This window comes from Scheffersomyces amazonensis, assembly GCF_036850825.1.
Source record: "Scheffersomyces amazonensis strain UFMG-HMD-26.3 chromosome Unknown RJT21scaffold_7, whole genome shotgun sequence".
In the NCBI taxonomy this organism is placed as follows: Eukaryota; Fungi; Ascomycota; class Pichiomycetes; order Serinales; family Debaryomycetaceae; genus Scheffersomyces; species Scheffersomyces amazonensis.
The window spans coordinates 56,951-83,957 of NW_027042747.1; the positions used below are offsets into that span (position 1 = coordinate 56,951).

Sequence of the window (27,007 nt, forward strand, 5' to 3'; positions counted from 1 at the left end):
TTGTTGTTTTGATATAGAGAATATTTGAGTCGTTTCCCGATGGCTCAGCTGGTTATTTTATTTTCTTCTCTACCCCTACATTTAACATTACATAAAACTATAGTTACGACTTTTCATTTCTTTTCTTTCCTTTTATTTGCTATGTGGGTGGGGATGTCAGATAATATTTCCGATCTCAATCTCAACGATTGTTTTGATCTCGTCGAGAAAACTTTTCAGTAGGATCCCCCACAATTGTACTGATTTGATACTCCGGTAAAGATGAGGCATATTATGACATAATCCAACAGCTCATTCCAGTAGTTACCAAGAGTAAATTTTCACACTCAATTGTAATTTTTTTTCTGTACCGAAACGTCTCTTGGCAGTGAGTCCGAAATTCTTTATGTATTTGGAGCCATATTAACAGAAGCCCATTAGTTCCTCCTCATTATTTCTTTAGCAGGTACGGCTATTCTGACCTATAATAGTGCACAAAATGCGATTAAAAAGGAAAATCTACTGATATAATTAAGGAATTATTTTTATTATATACAGTGCGCATGTGTAGAATAAATTATATACGATCAACTTCTAAAAATAGAAAACGGGAAATTAGATAGTTTTGGGGTTAATATATTTGCATTGAATTAGATTAAGTTATATTTACATTTACGTTTAGTACTAATTAGAAGTAGTTGAGATTGAAGTGATAAGCGTAAGGCTTATTTGTTAAAGTTAGAACTTGACAGTCCAGTTGACTGTTCAACCTTCAGTGGATGAAATATTTCGCAACTAGATGAAAACGTATAGGAATATCTCTAATAATAAGCCATGTAGAAGTACCACTTTTTTAACCCCAGAGTTGCATGAAATTAAATTAACCTAAAATGGAAGGTAGATTATGAGTAAAATATTTTTTTTTAAATTTTAATTAATCAAGCTATTTGCTGGTTAAGATAATTACAAATTGCTATATATAAATTAATGCATTAAAGAGCCGTTCCTGAGCAAAATAGGAATACTTTAAAAGAATACCGTTGGATAGATTCTATTGTTTAACTACGAGAATTATTTATTATTATTAGCTTGATAGGTTTCTAAATATACTCCACTTAGCCGGTACATACATACGTTGATAATTATTATTATTATTATTATTATATTGTTATTGTTATTATTATTATATTACGTACTGTTGAAAGATGAAATGTGCCTTAATCTTATGTAAATTATTACTAAACTCAGGAGTAGAATCCAATTCATATTAAACTATAAATATGATTCGATTTAGACAATGTAGTATGTGTTAATTGTATAATTGATATATATATATCAGTAGAGTTACGAACATTACTACACCAAACTACCATTCCAATCCATTGCATTCCATTCCACAATATTTTTATAGTCAATTGGTGAATACTACATACTCTACACTATAAATTATATACATTATATACATACTATACTTTCTGCTCATAGAACTACTTAGACATTCTACAATTGTATTATTGATTTCACTGGTCTCTAACTGATAAGTGAAAAGTGAAAATTGAAAAGTGAAAAAAAAATTACGAAATTAAAAATAAAAAATAAAATAAGTGCACATAAAATAATCAGTACGAAAAAATAATCCGGGAAAAAAACCTGGCCCAAAATCTGACTAAATCTCGTGTTACCCATCGACTGAATACCGACTTTCTTCACCAACCCGAACATTAAGAACCGTTAAATCAGTTCCGTTCGTTCAGAAGATCACTCACCAGAACTCCGAAACTTTAATCTCAAATTTTCATCCCTTCAATTGCCACCTAAACCCCCTCCACTCCTAAATCCATCGTCTTTCCATCATGTCTTCCACCGGACATGTCCTACAGCAAGACATTGAGAGAAACATTAGTAATCTCTATTCGGACCGATCTGTAAGTCGAGTCTATGGTCAAGACTTCATTATTAATAAGAATTTCAAAGTCATTAAAGAGTTGGGACAAGGAGCATATGGAATTGTATGTGCAGCTCAATATGATGATGGTTCCGATTCTAATACAAGTACTGGGAGTCAAGTTGCTATAAAGAAAGTTACTAATATTTTTAGTAAAAAGATTCTTTGTAAGAGAGCCCTTCGAGAAATCAAATTACTTCAATTCTTTCGAGGTCATAAGAACATTACTTGTCTTTATGATTTAGATGTTATCCCCAATCCAATCACTGGTAAATTTAATGAAATATACTTATATGAAGAATTAATGGAGTGTGATATGCATCAAATCATCAGATCTGGTCAACCATTAACTGATCAACACTATCAATCATTTATTTATCAAGTATTATGTGGATTGAAATATATTCATTCAGCTGATGTATTACATCGAGATTTAAAACCGAGTAATTTATTGGTAAATGCTGATTGTGAATTAAAAATATGTGATTTTGGGTTAGCAAGAGGTTATTCTGAGAATCCTGAAAAGAATGCAGGATTCTTAACTGAATATGTGGCAACAAGATGGTATAGAGCTCCTGAAATCATGTTATGTATGACTAATTATACTAAAGCTATAGATGTATGGTCAATTGGTTGTATATTGGCAGAATTTTTAGGAGGTAAAGCCTTATTTAGGGGTAAAGATTATATCGATCAACTATTAAAGATTCTTGCTGTATTGGGAACTCCAGCTGAAGAAAGTTTACAAAAGATAAGCTCTCATCGAGCTTTGGAATATGTTAGATCGTTAGAACATATGCAAAAAGTGGATTTTAAAGAATTATTCCCTAATGCAAACCCTCATGCTATTGATTTATTGGAGAAGATGTTAACTTTCGATCCATTTAAACGGATTACAGTCGATGAAGCATTGAGTCATTCGTATCTCAAGATCTGGCATGATCCTCAAGATGAACCAGTATGTCAAGTTAAATTTGATTTCGCTTCGTTTGAAAAGTTGGAAGATGAAGAAGAAATCAAACAGGTGATGCTTGAAGAAGTTCGGAACTTTCGTGAGTTTGTCCGTAAACCTCTTGAAGAGCAACAACAGATTCAACTTCAAGTACAGATTCAACAACGGCAGCTTCAAGAGGCTGAAGCTCAGCAACAACAGGCCCAAGAACAGCAGCAACAACAACAGCAACAGCAACAACAACAGCAACAACAACATCAGGTGTTCCAAGTGGCTCAACAAAGACAACAGTACGACCACAACATCCTCAATAACGTGCCGGTAAACACAAGTCCCCAATTCAGTGACAGTGACTACAACATGCCCAAACCTCAGGAACTCGATGACTTCTCGTATTCCAACTTAAATCACAACTCTTACTCTGAGCTGGTGGCTGATTTCATGCGATTAGAGGAAGAGTTGGGATTTGGGATGGATGGGAATCAGTACCTCTAACTTTCCAACTACTCATTACACACTTCTTCTGCATCGTTTATTTCATTTCTACTAATACAATTCTACTACTATATAGTAATTAATGCCTTTTTATTTTATCTTCTATATATCCTTAATGGATCGTGTACTTAAATATATCGCCTGTTTTACCAAATACCCATAATCCATTCGAGTCGACGTAAATTCCATCAATCTTTCCATCATCAATAAAACTCGATAAGTCTAAACTCATAAGGGGGACTTCAATACTGGGGACTAATTTATCATTAACTATAGGCGGTATAATCGTAGTATACTTAACTGTAACTCCCTTTTTAACGAATTGTCGATAATGACGACGAAGTCGTAAATCAAATAGGGATTTATAGAGTGAAGTAACGATTTCTATTTGATCAGCTGATGTTTCATCCATGACTCGTGAACTTCGTTTTGATAAGGATTCATTAATGGTATTGGAAGATGTGGCTGCTAATATGGTGGTCATATTGGCAAATTCATCAACTCCATTCATAGACCTTCGACGTCCATGATGACTGGTACTGGTCTTTAACGGCATCGCACTAGGAGAGGCTAATCTTGTTCCAGGACCTGGCAGGACATGAATCTTAGGACTGTTAGGAGTAGCCGCAGCAGCTAATGCATTAGCCAATGCACCTGATCCAAGGCCTGGAACATGAGTAGACTTTCTCTTTCGTATATCATCTCTACCTCTCTCTTTATCCTTTTCTTTATCCTTTTCTTTATCCTTTTCTTTATCTTTATTTTCTTTATCCTTTCCTCGATCTTTCCGCTCCTCTTTGCGCTTAACTTTAGGTAAGGCCTTATAGTCAAACTCCCACACAATTACTTTACCATCATACCCACAACTTATCAATTTATAACTACTGTTACTACTCTCTTCCTCGACAAACTTAATGGATCGAATGGTATTGGTATGACCTTTGAATCTTCCAACGATTCGGATCTCTTTAATTAATGGAGGATATAAATCTTTGGTGGTCGTAGTAGTACTTGGTCTTGGAGTATGATTATGATCTCGTAATGATTCTGGTCCTGGACCAGCTGGACTTGAAGTTATAGGAGATAAAAATAAATTAGCAGCCGTTGGAGGTCCAGCTGATCCAACACTATTAAGAGTTCCACTACGAGATCTTCTACCTTTAATTGATCCAATATTATCAGTACTTGAATAATGATTAGTACTCGAACTGTTCTTAGCAAGAAGTCCATTAACATTATAGTAACTCATTTTAAACATTTCAATTAAATCCCCCTTCCCAACTATACATACAAATCTATAATCAGGAGAAAATTCAATATCAGTAATTCCATCATTAAAGTAATTCAGAACTAAATCCGTGAGTATGGTTGTTTTAGGTTTACCATAATTTCTATCATGAGTAAATATAAGATCAATAAATCGTACAAGTCCATCATCACTACCAATAGCAATAATCATGGGTTGACTTGTCAGTTCATCAATTAATGAATATCGTGAATAAAGTAAAGTAGATGTTATACTGGTAACTGCCTTTAAACTTAATTTGAAATGTCCTATCAAATAATTAGGACTGTTATCATCATCATTATCATTAACTTGACTAGCCAGTTTCGTAAAGGGACTAAGATCAAACTTCTTAAAGTAAGTAATAAATGAATCCTTACCCACAATCCGTTTAGTATACTTAGCTTTAGTGGTAGTAGAACCAATTGAATAGGGATCAACAATAATTACTTCTCCATTAGCATAACCTACAAGGACCAACATTTCAAAATTATGATGATGAATTAATTCTAGTGAAGTAACAGCTACATGATTAAATGAAGATGAATAATTCAATGCAGATACTGATGGACGAGATGGAGTAGATACCGAATCTCCAACTGGATGGAATCCCAAATCATCAAATACTCGGAATTTCAATTGAGTTAAATTAATTACAATCACTTCACTAGAATCAAATCCAATAACCACAAGAGGTTCTTTGGCTTTATTCAAGACAGTTTTCACGGATGTAATGAATGAATTCTGACGGAATTGAAGTCTTAACAACAGTTCTTCATAAACCTTTTCATATTCAACTGGTTTGGTGGCCTTTGGAACTGACAGTTCTTGAATTTGTTGTTGTTGTTGCTGTTGTTGAATAGCTTCTTCATGATACGGTAAGATGGGCTTATCACATTTAATTGATTTAGTAAACTTATAATTTGAATTACCATCAATAGCAATTACATTCAAGACATTTACATGACATGATATAAGTAATTTAGTGGTAGTTAACGACCTTAATTCTGCCAAATAATTATTAGGATTATAATCAATTATTCGATCAATTAATGAATTCTTTGCATCAATTAAATTGGAATAGTCAGCATATGGATCGACAGTATTAGTGGAGGCATTCCCAGCGATTTTAAGAAATCGATTGAAATTAGTTGTAAGTTTATTAAATGTATTACGTGAAAGATCAGGACTACTATTATTATTACTCTTAGTACGAGATGGATGGAGCTCTAACATACTAGTTAAACATCCAGGATTAAGATTAATGACTCGGAATGGATCATGAGATAATGGATTAACATTGGCTCCAATGTGAATATTCCCCTCCATTTGTTTATCTTTACTTTTCACTACTTTCTTAAATAAATTTGTAATATGATATGGTAATGATACATACGTAGTTGATTCATTCGATCCAGGAATTAGTGAAGGACGTGAAATATTCAAATATGAATCGGCTAGAGTGGCTATGGAATTTAAGGACAGATTTGATCCATTTAATGGCCAATTAACTGAACTTTCTCCATTCTTAAATGATTCATCCTTTAGACTATAGTGAATATTGGCATCTAATTGAGTGGAGAAACCGGGACATACGGTATTGAGAAAGGGATTGATGGCCGGCAATTGTTCGGTGGGAACATATGTCAGTGTCATGGTGATTTGATGGTGTTTTCAGTGGTAGTTGGTGATGGTAGTGTTGGTTTTAGTGGGGTTGGTCGTGATGGTGGGGGTCCAATTAGGGGAAATATTTCGGTTTTGTCGCTACTATCGGTGATAATGCGGCGTATAAGTGAGTACGACGCAGTACAATTGGGAATGGACCAATACTGACTCTATGGAGTTTCCCAAACTATTAGCGCACCTCTAAAATCTGAATGTCGTTGTTCTTCTAATAATCTTTTGGCAGAGTGTAGAAGTACTCACGCCAATACGATTCCATAGGTAGTAATATTTTTTTATTTAATAAAAAATACACAATTTAATTTTTTATTAAAATTATTATGTTATGGTCTTCATTCATAATAGAGCCTGCGGTACGTAGTTTTAAAAATTGCTAGTATTCAATTTTACATCTTTGATATAACAATACTTGCACTTTGATATAACAATACTTGCAGCGAAGCGAAACACTTACTTCACTAGTTAGTAATGTAGTTATGCTGATCACACTAATTATACTTAAAATGCAGCCGAGGTAATTATTTTTAATTTTAAGACTCCTCATTATTAGGGACGGTTGCAAATTAATTGTGCCACTAGCATTTTAATTGCGACATTCGGCTATAAGAGGTGTAGAAATGTTTTGAGAAAGTCATTTTAGTGTACATTATCATTGTGCTCATTATTCTCATTATGCTCATTACGCTCATTATGCTCATTATGCTCATTGTAATTGTCGCTAATGCTGGTAATTGTCGCTAATGCTTAACTTGCATACTCTACTACCACTGTCACCAATTCTAGTACGTCTTACTCTACTAATACTCTACTAATACTATACATATACCGACCCTGCCCTACCGTAATATCCGAGCAGTTAACAGTAACACTCTGTTCTCTAATATCTATGAAGTTCAATTCGTATGATACGATTGCATCTATCCAAAATGTTCGTGATTGTTCGGACCATCCACAATACAGAATATCATGACTTTTTATGTATTACAGTACTGGTTATAAACAATCAATTTGTACATGCTATTAATTTATCGGTAATTCTTACCTCAAACATTGGGTAAAGGCATATAAATCATTTAACTGATTAGTTCAATCCTTTAAGACCATATATGGAAGTTTAAGTCAAGTTTTATTTAGCGATTCAATATGCAAGAGAAGTTCGGTTTTCTATGGATTTCATTGTTCGGCCCTAAACGGAATAATGGTTGCCCTTACTTACTGGTAAGGAACGACAGTTGGGTACCAATTAATATTAAACTTTGCTGGGCATCGAACAACTTTATGCAAATGGAAACTTTATTTATGTTTCTTTAAGTATGTACATAGATCCTGCAAGATATCTCAACCGCAGTCAAAGGCTCGGTCATCATCGGTCTATGATGCTTTATTTGCATTTTTGAGTACTTATTAAGGTTTAGAAGGATTGGACAAGGTTACTTCTGAAAGAGAAATAAACGAAGTATATCATGATGAACCAATTGTGGCTATAACAATCAAAAAGTGACGTATGTTAACAATTTATGGTAATAGATCCACAAAAGATCCCCAAAAGATCAAATCGTTAATTTGCTCTATAAAAGCACCCTAAATTCATGATAAATTGATTGACATTTATAGAAGTCTTATAACCTATCTTATATCTAATATAAAACAAATCGGACTAAAAATGTTACAAAATTTACTTAATTTACTCCTTACCCTTTTATTTGTCACCAGAGTTCTTGGTCAACCAGCTCCAGCTCCAACTGAAGCTCCAGTTGAAATTGAAAAGCGTGGTGACACTTACCTGTCACCTGTTGTTGTTGAATCTGTCTACCAAACTGCTTGGGTTTACCCAGTTGGTAACGGTAAGTACACCACTTCCACTGCCTATGTAACTTCTTACAATGTGAAGTATGTTCAAGCTAAATACACTTCTGTTTCAACTACCAAGACTACACAGAAGACCACCAAGACTACTACTAAGACTACTGCTAAGACTACTGCTAAGACTACTGCTAAGACCACCGCTAAGACCACTGCTAAGACTACCGCAAAGACCACCGCTAAGACAACTGCAAAGACCACTGCACATGGTGTTTACACTTCTCCAACTGCAATTCCAACTAAGATTACAACCAAAATCACTTACCCAATTGGAGGTGGTAAGACTTCAACTTTGACTGAAGTATTTACCTCCTATGTCATCAAATATATCACTGCTACTTATTAAATAGAGCTAGTGGAAATGTTGCATTACCAGATGTGAATAGAGAAGGAGAAGAATATGGGTATGGCTTATTAGTTTATATTATTTTTATTACTATTATTACATAATTCATCATTAATAACTCTAACAAGGAATTATGCATATGAAATATTTTTGTTGAAGAAATTCGAGCTCCGCCTGTAATAGATAGATCGCGCCTATTATCAGTATAATTGTTAAATGAATAACCAATGTTACTAACCCTACAATGCTCGATATCTGTAACTAAGCGGATTTAAACAGAACTTTACTACTTACTGATGACTTAGCATAGCACAGCGTAGAACGCAATACCACAGCACAGACATTAAGTTGAAAAATAAAAATCAAATATCATCGTTAAGACAATGCCGATATATTTGTTAGAATTTTTTTTCTCTAGATTTACAATACATAACATTCTCTAATACAGTGTCTGTATTTTCTTATAACTGTTAGTATTACGCCTCATATTGCAAAAAAACAATGCTGCGGCGGTGCAACAGTTCAGCCGAACATAAAGAAATGTGTTGGTGACATCAATTCAGGTATTTCCCTTAATTTACAATCTACGCTTAAGAATCACTGGATAGAGAGTTCTGCTCCAGAACTCACTCCCTTGATTATCAAATCTAGGGCGTCGTTCATCATTACAAATCTATAAATTCTTTTACTACCAGATGATTTCTGTGTTACCAACCTTTTAAAAGCGATAACTTTTTAAAAGAGGTTTCCCCTTAGGTATATTTCGTATCCCAAATATCTGTCTCCCTATCCAATCTGGATTTGTATTCTCTAAAGATAAGTTCTTTTTTTTTTACATTCTACTTATTGGGGAATACATATCAAACCAAGTAAAAATAAACTGTTTAGTAGTAATGAAGCGACTTGAATTTTTCCATCATTCTTAAATGATTCATTCTTTAGACTATAGTTAATGTTGAAACCTAATAAGGCAGTGACCCTGGATATACTGTATTGAAAAAGGGATTGATGGGTGGCAATTGTTCGTAGGCATATACGTCAGTACTATAGTGTCTGATGCTGATGCTGGGGTTTGGTGATGGTAGTGGTTATAATGCTGCGTATAAGTGAGTACGACGCAATAGAAATGGGAACGGACCAATATTGACTATACTAATGTTACAGTAATTGTACTCATTAAAGTCATTTCATTGTACATTTTGCTCTTAATACTCATAATGCTACTACCTACTAATATTACACATACTGCCACATAGCCCTACCGAAGTCTCCGAGCAGTGAACAGTAACACTCTATTCTCTAACCCCTGTAAAATTACGATCGCATATGTCCAAGAAATGCTCATGATTGTTCGGACCATCCACAATAAATAATATCACGACTTTTTCTGTATTACAGTACTGGTTAGAAGCAACCAATTTGTTGATGCCATTATTTTATCGGTAATTCTTACCTCAAACATTGGGTAAAGGTATATAAATCATTTAACTAATTAACTAAATCCTTTAAGCCCATATATAGAGGATTAAGTTGTTAGAATCGCCAAGTATTTTTTAGCGATTCGCATATGCAAGAGAAGTTCGGTTTTCTATGGACTTTAATGTTCGGCCCTAAACGGAATAATGGTTGCCCTTACTTACTGGTAAGGAACGGCAGTTGGGTACCAATTAATATTAAACTTTGCTGGGCATCGAACAACTTTATGCAAATGGAAACTTTATTTATGTTTCTTTAAGTATGTACATAGATCCTGCAAGATATCTCAACCGCAGTCAAAGGCTCGGTCATCATCGGTCTATAATGCTTTTTCAATCGATATTTGCATTTTTTAGTACGAATTAAGGTTACGAAGAAATCGAACAAGGTTACTTCTTAAATAGGAATAAACGAAGTATATCATGATGAAGAAACCGTGGCTAGAACAATCGAAAACGGTCATATGACAACCGTTTTTGGAAATAACTATAGTTCCTCAAAAGATCAAATAGTTAACTAATTTGGTCTATAAAAGGACCCTAAATTCATGATAAATTGATTGACATTTATAGAAGTCTTATAACCTATCTTATATCTAATATAAAACAAATCGGACTAAAAATGTTACAAAATTTACTTAATTTACTCCTTGCCCTTTTATTCGTCAACAGAGTTCTTGCTCAACCAGCTCCTGCTGTAACTGATGCTCCAGTTCAAAATCTTGAAAAGCGTGGTGACACTTACCTGTCACCTGTTGTTATTGAATCTGTTTACGAAACTGCTTGGGTTTACCCAATTGGTAACGGTAAGTACACCACTTCCACTACCATTTTAACTGCTTACAATGTCGAATATGTTCAAGCTAAATACACTTCTACCTCAACTTCCAAGACTACTGTTAAGACTACCAAGACTACCACTACTTCTACTTCTACTTCCACCCCTGCTAAGACTACTTCCACCACTGCTAAGACCACTTCCACCACTGCTAAGACTACTTCCACTACTGATAAGAACGTTGCACACGGTACTTACACTTCCCCAACTCCAATTCCAACTTTAGTTACAACCAAATACACTTATCCAATTGGTCTTGGTAAGACTTCGACTTTGACTGAAGTATTTACCTCTTATGTCATCAAATATGTTACTGCTACTTATTAGGAAGATTCCCTTGATACAGATCTTGGTTGTGCTATTTTATTCTCGAAGGAATACTTCGAGGTGGGACGCTATTGCAATTAGAAGACACTAATTCATAATTTCATCCATGAAATAACATAAAAGATCACTAGTTGTACCTTTTTATGATTTTTTGTAAAATCCGTTTTTATACTGAGGATTTTATATGTTTTAATGCCATTTGGCATAACTAAGTTTGATTTCGTTCTCTCAATATCTAAAAATATGTTGTTTTTTTATATGTTTCAGAGTAGTTATATATGGATTTATATACGATATCTAGAACATAATGTTTTTTCTATATGTTTCTGGTAATGAGATTAAAAGATGAATTGAAACTTTTGGGGAAAATCTTTCTCGCCAGAATCATTTTAGTTTGCAACCAAATTGCGCGACTAATACGACGGCAGATTGCTAAATTATGAGTCGACCTTTCCCATCTCTTCCAAAAGACCTTTGAATGTAAGTTATCGTGGAACTTAAAAGCGGTTACATGATGAGAAGATCAACCAATATTATAGATTTTTATATTATAAATTTTTATAAGGAAACAACTCATGAATCATATTATAATAATTTCATTTACATTACTTATTTTATTATATTCATACAGTTTTAACTAGCTAAATTATTTTTAAAATATAAGTTGACTTTATCTTGTACGTCTTTATTACTAAATAATAAGTAAAGACAATCTTCATGATATACCATATAGAACTATATACGATCATATACATACAATCCCCCCTGGTATATCTAATCATTATACAGTTGAAGCCTAAAACATATTCAATAATATCATTTTCAGTCTTTTATTGTATAATTATTAACAATTGTCTATTGCAACATAATCATTATATACTTTCCTAGATCTCAATATTATTCGGTTTTCATCTTCATCTGTAACGTCGACTTGTACCTATATACTGGCACTATGCGACTATTGAGGAAATTCATTAAATTACTTACATATGTATGGGTAACCCCACGACCTCCTGTACACAGTCCCTGCCTACCATTTTTCTCATTTTGGTACATCAATGATTTATTTTACAGTACTATCTTCTCTTACAGCTACTTCAACCACCACCATCACTACTTGTCCAATTTATGTTACAAAGTATCTAAAATGTCTACAATGTATTTAAGATTACCAGAAGCACTTTTATAAAGCGTAAGTTCAACTTTCTACCAATATACCTTGGAGGAGAGTAAGGGTGGTAGTGATGCAGCCTGAGATGTCTCATCTCGGCCAACTGACACTACCCACGAGCAATCACTACAAAAGCAAGGCCATTCATATAATGTGCCCTAACTGAGATTACCAAGCCCTTCAAACATCAAGAAAATTCGATACAGTCATAATATTATTCATCATTAATAAATTATGAGTTAATTAGTTAAATTATTGGCGGTAAAAGTCACGTGCTAGGTGTCGTGACTTTCGCGCCTCCCAACCTCAATTAATCCCAACTGACCAATTAAAAAAAAATCTTGTTCTTGCCCCCCTATTTTTATCCTGACTATTCAGTTATCCCCCCTGTAAAGGTCACTATACCTCCCAATCAATCAAGTTAAAGGGCGCATCTTCCCTGGACAGGCCTTACCAACTAACTGATCTCGTTTAATCAAGATCATCCCTGCCATTTCCGACCCTTGCCCTGCCTATCTCCGTGGCCCGCTCCTTTTGTTACCATTTTGAGCAACGTCGACGACAACGACAGGGAGAAAATTTTCGCTATTACTGAGTAGTGTGAAAATTTGGGACGAAACATCCACACCGCAATACCTAAGGCACCTATATTTTGATTCTAACAACGCCCCAACCATCAATAGGTTGAATTGATTAAATCAATTAGTTGATTAAAATCAATCGGGAAATAAGGGATTACATATTGTATTGGGCCGGCTAGTTTTGACTATTATAATTTTTTTGGTTGATTCATTCATTTACCTATTATAATTCATAATGGCAATTCTACCGGCAAAGAATTCAGGTAATGCCAAACAGCATGCATCAGGTGCCAGATTCCGGCAAAGGAAAATATCCGTTAAACAACCTTTAAGCATATATAAACAAAAGGATATACCTGCCAATGATATAAATAATGAATTAGAACCAAGTCAAGTTAATCATTTAAGTGCATCAGGAGCTCAACAACAACGAGATCTACATTCTATTGAAACTGGGGTTGATAAAAATGAAGAAGATGAAGTCCATTTACAACAAGTTATTAATGCTGCTCAACGAGCATTAATGGGATCAAAACTGGAAGAAAATTCAAAATCTTCAAGTTCCAATAAAAAGGATTCATCATCAACTAATGAAACTAATGATTCACTTCCTTCTGTATATATTCCCACTCCTGATGCATCTAAAATATGGCCTGAAGCTCATAAATATTATAATGATAATTTCTTTCAAGAACCTGAATCTTATATAAAATTCAGTGCTACAGTTGAAGATACTATAGGCGTTGAATATAATATGGATGAAATAGATGAAAAATTCATAAATGAAATACTAGATAAAGAATATCCTAAACCACCTGCTATCAATAAAAAATCTAAAAATACAGAAGAGAATCTTCGAAAATGTTCAGAATTAGAATTTGAAATCATTTGTGATAAATTAGAAAAGACAATTGAAGAAAGACAACCATTTTTATCTATGGATCCAACTAATATACTTTCATATGAAGAATTATCTTCATATATTATAGACGAATATAATAATTCTACCAAATTAAATAATCCTTATGTTCAATCAAGTGGAGGTAATATAAAATATATATCAACTACAGTATTAAAAGAAAGATTATCAAAAGAATTAAAGTATGAACCATTTGTAACGATTTTTGATAAGAATAATGGTAATTCTTCAATAAAGGAACCTCGATCAATCCCTAAATTATTTGCATTATTTGGTAAACCAATTTATGAACATTGGAAATCAAGAAAAATTGAAAGAAAGGGGAAATCAATTAATCCTATGTTAAAATTTGAAGATCCTAATGCCAATGAAAAAGATAATGATAATGATCCATATGTTTGTTTCCGAAGACGTGAATTTAGACAAGCACGTAAAACTAGAAGAGCTGATACTTTAGGAGCTGAAAGAATTCGACTTTTACAAAAATCCTTATATAAAGCTAGAAGTTTGATTTTAGGAGTTGCTCAACGTGAAATTTTAAAATTACAAAATTTCGAAGTTGAAAATTCAATTTTCAAATTACGTAGTGAAGGTAAGAATTTGAAACGTATTGTAGGAGTTAAAGGTGATGATTATTTATATTATCCACATAAAAGAAAGAAGATTATTAAACCTAAGGAAGAAGAAGAAGAAATCCGAGAAAATGCTAAAAAGAAGTTGGATAATAAAAGGAGACTTGATTCTCGTGAATCTTCTAGTAGTGCTATGCCAGGAACGGCAACCATTGGAACTAATGCCGTTAATAAAGATAAAAATGGAAATATTCAACCTCAAGCATCTCATGCCAATGAAACTGCACCATCTTCAACTCAACCATATGTTAAATTACCTCCTTCTAAGATTCCAGATATGGAACTTGTAACTGTATCTTTAGTATTAAAAGAAAAGAATGAAACTATTAAACGGGCAGTCTTGGATAAATTAAGAAAGAGGAAAGAACAAGATAAAGGTTATGTTAACTTTACTGATGATCCTCATGAACCATCATTTAATATATCTACTAATGATAATGTTAAAGAATCTAAACATATTCCATATTCATCAATTGCCGCAGCCAATTTACATCAAATTAATACTTCGAATTATATTAGTGAGAATTTAAAGAAATTACTTGAAGAAAGTAAAAAACCATTACCAGGAGTTAAAACGTTCCGAGGTTCGAATGGAGAATTAATTCCTTCAAAGGCTTTCCCTCATATTCTGTCTTTACTTCAAGATAAAATTAATAATAGTAAATTCAATAATATGAGTTATATAGCTCAATTATTGAATAATATTGATTCTAATAATTTTAGTGCTTATAATAGTGGTTATGCTCATCAATTTAAGAAATCTAATCCTCATGAATTTGATGAAGAAGCTAATTTATCAGAACCAATTTTTAGAATTAGAAAAAGACTCAATCGAGTGGGGCAAATGTTTGTAGATAGAAGAGGATTAATTCAACGTCCAGATGATGAAATTGATTCATTTTTAAACTTTGATGATACAGAAGATAACGATAAAGATGAAGATAAAGATGTAGAAATGAAAGATTCAGAAGAATCTGAATCTCCTACAAATTCATCATCAATATTGAATGTTTATGATAGTAAAATTGATACAATTAAGAGATTAGATTCTAATTGGAAATTTGATAATGATTTATCTGAAGGTCAACGAGGAATTCTTGATCCATTTAGTATGGATCCTTCTAAACTTAATTCTATTAGTGATGATACACAATCAATTAGATTTGGATCGATGTTATTATCGAAATCTTATGGATTATTAAGAGAAGCCGTTCAACAACGACAACAAGCATATATTCAACAAGCAAAGATGAGAGCATTACAACAACAACAATTGGCTAATCGTCTTCAACAACAACAATTACAGCAACAACAACAGCAACAGCAACAACAGATTCAACAATTACAGCAACAGCAACAACAACAATCATCTTCACCACAAGTTCGAGCTGCCGCAGTGGCTAGTATACCTCGGGTAACATCTAGTCCTACTTCAAGAAAGGCAGTTCTGGTATCACAAACGCCAAGATCCAATGGAGATTTTGTTAATTCACAAAGATCACTGATGGCTGGATCACCTAAAGTGCAACATAAGGCAGCCAATTCACCACCACAGAAACTGCAATGATAAATTTGTATATTAGCATGGGACACTCTTGATGAGTTCTCTACTCATAAATGTATTATAGTAATAAACAATAATAATAAGAATAGATGATATTGTAGAAAGTGTAGATAAGACAGTGTAGAAATAAAGAGACAGTACAGTCAACTACTACAGTACAGTTTAGTACAGTACATTATAGTGTACTAAGTCTATTACTACTAAACACGATTACTACGACTGAGTCGCCTGTAATATATAGTCAGTATACATACAGTCTACAGTAATAGGTATTCAGTACTAAGTCATATACAGTCTATACAGTCTATACAGTCTATACAGTCTATACAGTTACTCAGGCTACTGTACACACTATACAGTTTACACTATACAGTCACATTGTTGAACTTCTTTCCATACATTCCATCGGTGTGGCTCACCCCACAAATCCATTTGTAAGCTCTGGTTTAAGTTTCTCTCAGTAATATACTTTTAACTTTTATCTTCTCCTTCTCCTTCTTCTGCTTCTTCTATTTCTCCTCCTACTTATTTAAGTTTGTCTCCGCAATGTCTAAAAACATTATCGTCTTTGGAGCACACGGTAAGATCGGTCAATTGTTTGTTACTTTGGCTTCCAACCAACATAAAGTATCAGCAGTTGTTCGTAATCATGAACAAGCATCACAAATTAATCTGATCGCATCAGTAGCTCACAATGTTAAATCTCATCAATTAACTATTGATGAAGCATCAGTTGAAGAAATTTCTCACCTTATTAAAGGTCATGATGTTGTAGTATTTACAGCTGGAAGTGCCGGAAAGAATTTATTACAAGTTGATTTAGATGGAGCCGTTAAAACTTTTGAAGCTAGTGTATTAGCAAATGTTCGTAGATATATATTAATTAGTGCAATTCATGCTGAAAGTCGTCAATTTATTGCAAAATCTCCCATTAAAAATTATTATATAGCTAAACATTATGCTGATAGAATTCTTATTAATGAATTTAATAATAGTTTAGATTTTACAATTTTAAAACCAACTCAATTAGTTGATAATAAGCCTACTGGTAAAATTCAATTATTTACTAATGATAATGAACCAATTGGTACAGTAACAAGAGCTGATGTGGCTCTGGTAATTTTAAAAGTTATTGGCTTATCAAATACTTTTGGTAAGAGTTATAATTTTGCTAATGGAACTTTATCTATTGATAATGAAAGTACTTACAATTAGTTGTCTACTTATTTGGTTACTTAGTTAGTTACTTAGTTTATTATTTTATTAACCGTCTATAAATAATGTACAATGCAATATATATTATTAAAAGAGTCCCTCAATCTCTCCGTCATCATTGACTTCAACATTCATGAACCCAGCATGAGTAGGTAACCCTGGAATAGTCATGATTTCTGCAGCAAGTGCATATAAATATCCAGCCCCGGCTGAACATCTAACTTCTCTAATTGGTACAGTAAATCCCGTTGGAACTCCCTTTAAAGATGGATCATGAGATAATGAATATTGAGTTTTAGCAATACAAATAGGTAATTTATCATATCCTTGTTTTGTATAAGTTTCAATTTGTTGTTTAGCTAATGGTGATAATTCAATTGATGCAGCTCCATACATTTCTTTTGCAATAGTTAAAATCTTATTTTCAACTGATGAATTAACATCATATAAGAATTTAAGAGGTTGTTTAGCTTGATCACTCTTAACTGCTTCAACTACTGATTTAGCTAATTCAAGAGCTCCTGCTCCTCCTTCAGCCCAATGATTAGATGGAACTGCAAAATCAGCACCAGCAGCAAGTGCTTGTTTTTGAATTAATTCAATTTCAGCTGGTGTATCAGTTTCAAATTGATTAATAGCAACCACAACAGGAACATTATACTGCTTAATATTAGAAATTTGTTTCTTCAAGTTTGCACAACCTTGAGCCAAGTATTCTAAATTCTCAGTAACATATTCATTAGGTAAAGCTTGGCCTGGCTTAACATCAGGAGCTCCACCATGTAATTTCAAAGCTCTTGAAGTTGCAACTAATACAACAGTATCAGGTTTATAACCAGAATTTCTACATTTAATATTAAAGAATCTTTCACCTCCCATAGTAAAATCAAATCCTGCTTCAGTAACTACAAATCCTCTAGTTCCACTATTAATTGGATTAGATGGAGATGTTAATTTTAATGCAACTCTATCAGCAATAACTGATGAAGCTCCAATAGAAATGTTAGCAAATGGTCCAGCATGAACGAAAACTGGAGTACCTTCTAAAGTTTGCATTAAATTTGGTTTAATAGCATCTTTAAGTAAAGCAGTAATTGCTCCAGCACATCCAATATCTTCAGCAGTAATAGCAATTCCAGTATCCTTTTGAGTTCCAACTACAACTTTACCAACTCTTTGTCTAAGATCTTTTAATGAAGTTGATAAAGCTAAAATAGCCATTAATTCAGATGCAACAGTAATATCCATTCCAGTCTTACGAGGAGGAAATTTACCAGCTTCATTCTTACCTTCTCCAATAGTAATTTCACGAACAAATCTATCATTACAATCAACTACTCTCTTAATTGTAACAGAATTAGGATCAATATTTAATTTAGCAAAATTTTCAATTTCTTCACTAGTTAAATCATTAGGATTTGTCTTAGTAATACCTAATTTTTCTAATCTCTTAATCATTGATGGAGTAAATGTTCTAACTCCTTTCTTGGCTGGAACCAATCTTTTATAAAATCCTGAAATAGATTTAGAAGTAGATTCATGAAACATTCTAGTATCAACAGCTGCACATAATAAATTTTGAGCAGCAGAAATAGCATGAATATCACCAGTTAAATGCATATTAAATTCATCCATAGGTATAACTTGAGAATAACCACCTCCAGCAGCTCCACCTTTAACTCCAAATGTTGGACCCATTGATGGTTGTCTAACATTTGCAATTGAATTATAACCTAAATGAGCTCCAAGAGCTTGAGTTAATCCCATAGTGGTAGTAGATTTACCTTCACCTAATGGAGTAGGTGTAATACCAGCCACTAATACATAATGACCTCTTTCTTCTGCATCTCCTTCAACTTGTTCATCTAATCTTTCAATAACAGTCTTAGGATCAACTTTAGCTTTAAAATGTCCATAAGGTTCTAATTCCTTTTCTAATAAACCTAATTCTTGAGCAATCTTAGTAATTTTCTTTGGCTTTTGAGCTCTTGAAATAGCAATATCAGATGGAACTGGAGTTTGTAAATCTAATGGTAATGGTTGGAAAGTATGTTTATGAGCTTTATTGGCTTGTATAATGGCAGCATCATAAACATTTGAACATAACATAGCCACAGTCATTGGTCCAACTCCACCAGGAACTGGAGTAACAAATCCTGCCACTTTAGATACTGATTCATAATCAACATCACCAACTAATCTTTTACCATTTTTAGCAGTTGGATCATCTTTATAATTAATACCAACATCAATAACAATGGCACCTGGTTTAATCCAATCAGCTTTAACATATTCTGGAATCCCAACTGCTGCTACAACAATATCAGCTTGTTTAACTATTTGAGGAAGATCTTGAGTATGACGATGACAAGTTGTTACAGTACAATCAGAATTTTTTAACATAGCTGATACTGGAGTTCCAACTATATCAGATCTACCAATAACTACGGCATTTTTACCTCTTAAAGAAATTCCAGTTGTTTTAATTAATTCCATAACTCCACTGGGAGTACATGGCATAAATACTGGTTTACCCCCTCTTTTTGATAATTCTCCAACATTATAACGATCAAATCCATCAACATCTTTATCAGTTGTAACAGAATTTGTAACTAAAGTTTCATCAATATGTTTTGGAAGTGGTAATTGAATTAATAATCCATTTACTTTTGGATCTTTATTTAATCTATCAATTTCTTCTAATAAAGATTCTTGAGTAATATCATCATTAAATTTAATTAATTTTGATTGAATATTTGAAGCTTGAGCAGCCTTTAATTTAGATCTAACATATGCTGAAGAATCCGGTCTATTACCAACTTGAATAATAGTTAAATTAGGTTTAAATTTCAATTTTTCAAAACTAATCTCTTGGAGATGAGCAAACTCTTCATAATGAGCTTGATTGTATTGTATAACTTTTTCACCAACTTGACTACGTATAGTCTTAGCTAACTTTGTACCTGATACAACAATGGCATCTAAATTAATATTAGAATTATGAAATTGTCTAATTAATCTATAATTTAATAGTTGCTTTGAACAACGAGATGTGGACAACATAACTGGATGCAAAAAAATGTGATTATGCTTAAAAAATATGTCTCAACAATGGTCCCTACTGATTTACAATGAGTCAGTAGCTTTATCAACAACCCAAAATTCACCCACTTAATACAACAGTTACTACCAAATAAAATATGGTTAATAGTGAAATAGTGAAAATTGTGAAAATTGTGAAATATATATAATGTACAGTAAAAATGGTACACAAGTCATAATGGAAATTAAGCTTAATAAAACAAAAAAAAAAATATAATAAATTATAAAAAAAGAAACCGACATTGCGTCCTCCTGTGCAGGCCCTCTTCGGAAAATTGGGTGGTGGTAAGCAAAAAATTTTCACAAATGACTCATCCGGCAGAGGGGGCCTCTGATTGGCTGGCAGGGGTGGGTGAGTCTTAGAGTTGAGTATTAGAGGAATACAACACAGTTATAGATCATAGATTTAATGAAGAGATAGAGAGAGAGATATAACGCATATGTAAGACAGAGATGGAGAGAGATAAGATAGTCCAACGGGCGATAGAAGTCAATGACTAGTGGTGTTTGACTCCGCCAGAAAAAAAATGGAACCCCGAAAGGATATACGGCGCAGAGTCAACGGAAATTAGAAAGCCAGGGAGCCATACTCCCCACGTTTTGACTCTGATGTGCATGTGACTTTAATTTTAATTATATACATATACATTTACAATTAGAGTTAGAGTTAAGTTTTAGATGGGTAATATTATTTATCAGCTTCAAAAAATATCTCATCAGATCCTGATCCTGATCCTGATCCTGAACTAGCTTCTGCTCGTAATTGATGTAACATTGAATGAGCTCTTACCATTATTTGATCGGTAGTGTTGGCACTGGCACTTCCATACGTATGAGTTGTTTTCTTTCTCTCTGTAAGACGTCTCTTAAGTGAATTAACACTTTCATATTCTATATTACTTGATGCACTCTTAACAATCATATCTCCAGGTACAAGACTACTACTATGTTTATCTAAAAGATCTTCTAAAGACATTGTAGAATAAAATGATAATGCTTGACTCCGACGATCTTTAGATTTACGATCCTTTGAATTGGAAGATGCAATTGACAGAGCACTAGATTTAAGTCTTTCAAGAAGATTATCGATAACTGCACTACCACCATCTTTAATTGAATTACTACTACTACTAGTACTAGATTTCTTTTCTTTATCTGTCACTCCACCAATCTCTTGTTTATCTCCTGTAAAATCTTCTAATTGATCTTCTCCATCACTATCAGATGCATCAGCATCAAAACTTTCTCCTGTTTCTTCTTCAAGTTTATCATGAGCTTGTTTAGTTTTCCTAATAGAATCAGCAATTGCTTTCTTCTTAGCCTCATAAGCTCTTTCTTCTTCTTCTCTTTGAATATTCTCTACATGAGCCTTCTTAAATTCATTAACAAATATAACAAATTTATTAAAGAATCCTTCAATTGAAACACTATCTTTAGTATTTTCACCATAAAATTCCATTAAAGAATAATAATCCTTTAAAGTTCGAGATAAATGAGCTTGCAATACTTTATTCTTTTCATCAGCTCTTTCTAAAAGTGGAGTAATAACATTAAGAACATTTTCATGAGGATGAAGTTTAGATTTATCACTTAAATTACCCTTCAATATAGAAGTCTTTACATTAGTAATTGATTTACTAAATTCTAAACAATCTTCTTGTAATTGTTCAACGGAAATATTTTGAATCACTGATAAACATCCAAGTTCATCAACAAATGATCCATATTCTGGAAATGAACTACGAACAATTTTTTCAATATAATGTAAGAAATTCATAAAATTCTTTTCATCTTTCATAAATTTTAATCGTTGTAAAGTATCTAATTTAAATCCTAATGCTTGCTTAGATGTATCATTCATAAAATTCCCAACTGATCGAATTATTCCAAGAACATCTCTTAAACTTTGAGATTCTTTTAAATGTCTATTGGCTTCATCTACAAGTTGAAGTTTCTTAGATAAATCAGAATAATCTTTCTCATAAGTTTGACTCAAAAGCAAAGCTCTTGATCTTGATTTCCAATAAGTTCTTAAATTAAAACATAATTCTAAGAATATTCTATCGGGTCTTTCTAATTCATGAGGATCTTTACTTGGAGGCTTTTCGTTAACTCCCCAACTAGTTGAATAAGGCATGAAATTTCGAATAATAGTATCACTAATTTCATTAAGTGAATCACTATTAAAGAATTCAAGAACACTTATATTTTCAAGAACTTCTTTATCACATCGTAAGACTTTATCAATTAATTCTTCTACTGAATTATTGGCAAATATATGTAAATTAATTCCAAAATGTTGAGCTAAATCTCGTGATAAAAGTGATACTTTTTTACTTTTATCTTCATCACCATCATCTTCTTGAATTTTATCAACTTTTTTAAATTTAATGTTGGTGGTTTTGGATACAAATGCCTTTTCAACTTCTTCAAGAATTCCCTTTTCTACTAACATATCAGATACTTTCATAAATTCTATATCCTTCCAGAATGTTTTGTTGATATTGTCTATCTTATCCCAGTGGATTTGTTTCAATTTGATTTTGGGTCTAATACCCGTAGGCATTGGTTCTTTTGAAACTGTACTAGTGATACTCTTATTTGTTCCTGTTGTTCCTGTTGTTCCTGTTGTTGTTGCTTCCTTTTCATGTGTCAGTTCTTTTGGAATTGTTTTCGGTTTGGTTGGAGTACTCATTAAAGATGGAGGAGGTGGCGGTGGCGCTGGTGGAGGAGGAGTTGGTGATGCGAATGCTGGAGGCAATGGAGGAGGTGGTGGTGGAGGAGCAGATGGGGTTGTAGAGGAAAATCCTGGAGGTAATGGAGGAGGAGGTGGTGGTGGTGGTGGCGGTACATTGGTCAGAACCTTTTCCATGAATGTAGGCATAGGAGGAGGAGGTGGTGGAGGAGGAGGAGGAGGAGCTGTACTAAGTTGACCACCAGATACTTGCATGAATGGAGGTATAGGTGGAGGAGGTGGGGGTGGCACATCTACTGGAGTTATACTTCCTGGTTCATCAGGGATACCTACGATTGTTTGCAGACTCTTACCCTTACCTCCAAGTATAGGGAACATCTCCTTACCATTATTAAGTACCATAGAAGATTTGACTTGATCTCTGGCTCTCTTAACTTGACCTGATTCTTCTAGTTGTCTAGTAATTGTCATAAGAGAACTCATGGATCCAGATCCATATGATTCAGTATCTGAATCATAATCTTGATCGATTTGTGGGTTTTCTGCTTTAGCCTTGGCCTTAGCCTTTTTATTTAATTCTCCTTCTAGTAGAGTAGTTCTTCTTTGTAATAGAGATATCAATTTCTTTTGATTAGATATACTCTGTTCACTAAGTTTAAGTTCATGCTTGAGTGATTCAATAGATTCACCATTAGAATTTATTCGAGGATCTTTCTTTTCTTCTTCTAACCTATGTAAAGCATGAGTTAATTCTCGATTTTCTAATATAACTCGTTTTGCAGTATCTTCAGAAATTAATCTATCAATAATCTTTTGAATTGAAAAATTTAATATAGATGTTGCATCTGAAGATATTATACTTGATTCAGCAATTATATGTTGAATTACTGAATCAATTAATTTAAGTAAACTAGCAATTTCTGCATTACTTCTATCAGTATCATGAAGAAATAATAATTTACTTAAAATGCCTCTAATTATATCTTCATGTTCATGTTCGTGTTGATGTTCATTATCAGAATTTATCAGATATCGATTCTTTACATGATCTAATAAATTAGGTAAATTCATAATAGAATAATCCGTTGAATTCTTACTAATTATTTCATTTCCAACATCAATAAATTCATTATAATCATCTTCAGCATATTGTTCATAATTTTCAATCTCTTCATTAATTCGAATATCATTAAGCATTTTAAGTTTATCAAATACTTTTAATAATCGAGATTCTGTAAATTCCTTTCGAAGTGATAATCGAGTAGAAATATCATTAGTTCCATTAATTATGGCATTAACTAATAGTAAACTAATTAATGAATAATTTTGAAGAGTTTCTTCACTTGAAGGTCTTTCACTTCGAACTGCAAAGTATTGATCAACAAATGATTCTAATGCATTAATCCATGGTTGAAATCGAATAAAATCTCCTAAAAGATCTTGTAATTGAACTAAACTTTCTAATATAGATTCTAATAAAAGTCCTCCTTCATAATATGATAAGAATATAAATACTTCTGTAACAATAATTCTAGTAGAAACTTTAGGAGATACTAAAGAATAAATCATTGAACGAATTACATGAGATTTATTTCGAACAAGGGCAAATTCAGAATCTCCCGTCATAACCGTTTCGGCATTTAAAATATTCTTAAAACATTTAACAATAATGAATTCAATTTCAAATTCTTCATTAGATTTAATACTTTTTCGATTAATTCGGGAAAGTATTACTGAAAGTGCAGTTTCTCCCTGAGCTTTATGAAATGAATTAACCCAACTAATGCCTTGTTTGGGTAATTGACGATCCTCAAAGAGTCTTTTCTCAAGTTTTCTATATTCTCTAAGGGTAAGTTTATTGGAGATTATTCTCATAACAAACCATTCTGGTGATCCATCTTTTACTTTTAATGATTTCTTATGAGAAATCTCAGAATTAGCATTAGCATTAGCATTAGTATTGGAATTGGCTCCAGCACTAGAATTAGATCCAGTACTCAATACTCGAACTGAACCCTGATCTGATCGTTCTGATCTATCTGATCGACTACCATATGATCCTTCATCTCGATAAGCAATCCTAGTTAAAGCTCCTAAATCAAAGTTAGCATTAGTCTCATTTTCTCGTAGTAAAAGTTCCCATTTCCTCTTAGATGATTGATCTCGTAGAGTCTTTAAAGCCTTTTCAGAAAACACTCGATTAGATAATAATCTTTCAAACAATTGATCGACTATTTCTGGTCGAGGCATTTGATTCATATGAGAAGCAACAGCTGCAAATGATTGTAAAGAATTTGGATGAGGAGATGTTTCTGGCAGATCTGGTATTGAAGTATAAGATTCTGTTGGTCTTAATTTTGGAGATCTTACTACTGATATTTTCTTTATAGTAGGTGGAGGCATTAAATCATCAGTAGATAATCCAAATCCTACTAAATTAAGTCCTATAGATGCTAATTTAGGATCTGGTTGATGCCATGGTTTGGATTTTGGATCTAATGATGAAAAACTTCCATTACTACTAAGATTACTATAGATATTGGATGATTCTCCATCTTTATGACGACCTTCTACTGATGATGAAGAACTCATAGAAGACTGTCGTATCCCAGTAGAAGGTCCTGGTAATGGAGGAAATGGTGGTAAAGGTGGTGGAGGCGTATGATTATTAGGCATAGACTCATAACTAAGAGCCTGAAAATTAGTGGACTGAGGATCATTTTGAGTAGTTGGATCAGTAATAGATCCAAAATTTAAGATGGATGATGATTTGGAAAGTTTCTTGATACCCTTAGTGATGACTCCAGGAATCATTGATGGCCTTACATGGTCATCATGAGGTCGAGGGACCTCATCAGAGGGTCGGCCCTCTTTCATAGTGAGTCGTTAAGTTTTTAGTGGACACTTACCTGTAAATTACTGGTAGTACTGATAGTACTGGTAGTATAGATTGTCGGTAATTTAGTGGACTATCAGGTAGTAGTGGTAGTAGTAAACTTACTGGTACACTTATTAAAATTGAATTACGTACGGCTCACAAAGTATAACTTTCTTCTTCGCTAATGGTGCTGTTCCCCGGCATTTGGTTAGGGAATGCCGCTAGGCAGTTGTTTTTTTTTTAGCGCGTCGCGATGTTTACGCTAATGGGCTCGCTAGATCAAACAAGTCAGTAAACCAGAAAGACATAAGACGTAGTGGAACAGATCAGTAATTGAAGGTATGAAGAGACAGAAGCTTGCGAAGACTAGTTCCGGTGGTCAGCGTACCATTGCCAACTTCTTCCGACCCGTAAGTACTACTACTGCTAAATCTAGTGGACAATTCTCATCCAGTAGAATCAAATCTACTAATGGAGAACCTATCGGAGTCACTAGATCAGATTCCGTAATTAGTGCTACATCTTCTGGAGACTTTAATGACGTGTCCAGTTCTGATACTTCATTTGATACATCCACGGAAATCACCAATTTCCGGAATCCCAATCTCGAGAAGTACTCTCGAACTTCTCAACCGGTAAGAGATGTTTTACCAACAGAGTTAAAAATCTCCACTAGGAAGTTGACCAATAATCCTCGGATGAATTTGAAACGGTCCAGTAGTTCATTGTCCGATAATGGTCACAAAGCTCCCAAGCGACTGGGACTCAGTGAAGAACAACAGTCTATAATTAAGGCTGTAGTAGAAGAGAAATTAAATGTATTTTATACTGGAAGTGCTGGAACAGGTAAATCTGTAGTACTTAGAGAATTGGTAGTAATACTAAGACGAATTTATTATGACCGTGTAGGAATTACTGCATCCACGGCGATGGCAGCAGTAAATATTCAAGGTCAAACATTACATAAATTTTTAGGAATCGGTTTAGGAACTGAGAAGGTAGAAGCCCTTGTAGCTAGGATTAAAAAACGAGCAGAAATGCTTAGAAAATGGCAGTCACTTA

At 33.4% G+C, this 27,007-nt stretch overlaps 7 protein-coding genes across 7 annotated transcripts; 4 read left to right on the top strand and 3 right to left on the bottom strand. All coding sequences in view use genetic code 12, as the record gives it.

The window, feature by feature from the left end:
* Nucleotides 1–1,832: 1,832 nt before the first annotated feature.
* Nucleotides 1,833–3,371, top strand: MKC1 (mitogen-activated serine/threonine-protein kinase; the record flags this gene model as incomplete). Its single annotated transcript, XM_064885601.1, has 2 exons — nucleotides 1,833–3,137; nucleotides 3,168–3,371. The coding sequence occupies 2 exons, from the start codon at nucleotides 1,833–1,835 to the stop codon at nucleotides 3,369–3,371; spliced, it is 1,509 nt and encodes a 502-aa protein (XP_064736178.1).
* Nucleotides 3,372–3,469: 98 nt separating this feature from the next.
* On the bottom strand, nucleotides 3,470–6,385 carry RJT21DRAFT_122656 (uncharacterized protein). Its single transcript, XM_064882463.1, is given in 2 exon segments — nucleotides 3,470–4,096; nucleotides 4,109–6,385. The coding sequence occupies 2 exon segments, from the start codon at nucleotides 6,310–6,312 to the stop codon at nucleotides 3,484–3,486; spliced, it is 2,817 nt and encodes a 938-aa protein (XP_064736179.1). The 5' UTR covers nucleotides 6,313–6,385; the 3' UTR covers nucleotides 3,470–3,483.
* A 1,441-nt stretch (nucleotides 6,386–7,826) lies between these two features.
* RJT21DRAFT_52872 (uncharacterized protein) lies at nucleotides 7,827–8,686 on the top strand. The gene has a single exon (XM_064884945.1). The coding sequence runs from the start codon at nucleotides 8,003–8,005 to the stop codon at nucleotides 8,546–8,548; it is 546 nt and encodes a 181-aa protein (XP_064736180.1). The 5' UTR covers nucleotides 7,827–8,002; the 3' UTR covers nucleotides 8,549–8,686.
* A 4,090-nt stretch (nucleotides 8,687–12,776) lies between these two features.
* Nucleotides 12,777–16,174, top strand: EPL1 (Epl1p). The gene is made up of 2 exons (XM_064884946.1): nucleotides 12,777–15,872; nucleotides 15,933–16,174. The coding sequence occupies exons 1-2, from the start codon at nucleotides 13,176–13,178 to the stop codon at nucleotides 16,056–16,058; spliced, it is 2,823 nt and encodes a 940-aa protein (XP_064736181.1). The 5' UTR covers nucleotides 12,777–13,175; the 3' UTR covers nucleotides 16,059–16,174.
* A 165-nt stretch (nucleotides 16,175–16,339) lies between these two features.
* RJT21DRAFT_122662 (uncharacterized protein) lies at nucleotides 16,340–17,286 on the top strand. Its single transcript, XM_064882465.1, has one exon. The coding sequence runs from the start codon at nucleotides 16,602–16,604 to the stop codon at nucleotides 17,268–17,270; it is 669 nt and encodes a 222-aa protein (XP_064736182.1). The 5' UTR covers nucleotides 16,340–16,601; the 3' UTR covers nucleotides 17,271–17,286.
* MIS12 (Mis12p) lies at nucleotides 17,287–20,549 on the bottom strand. Its single transcript, XM_064882466.1, has one exon. The coding sequence runs from the start codon at nucleotides 20,331–20,333 to the stop codon at nucleotides 17,358–17,360; it is 2,976 nt and encodes a 991-aa protein (XP_064736183.1). The 5' UTR covers nucleotides 20,334–20,549; the 3' UTR covers nucleotides 17,287–17,357.
* A 68-nt stretch (nucleotides 20,550–20,617) lies between these two features.
* Nucleotides 20,618–26,234, bottom strand: BNR1 (Bnr1p). Its single transcript, XM_064882916.1, has one exon. The coding sequence runs from the start codon at nucleotides 25,942–25,944 to the stop codon at nucleotides 21,061–21,063; it is 4,884 nt and encodes a 1,627-aa protein (XP_064736184.1). The 5' UTR covers nucleotides 25,945–26,234; the 3' UTR covers nucleotides 20,618–21,060.
* Nucleotides 26,235–27,007: the final 773 nt, after the last annotated feature.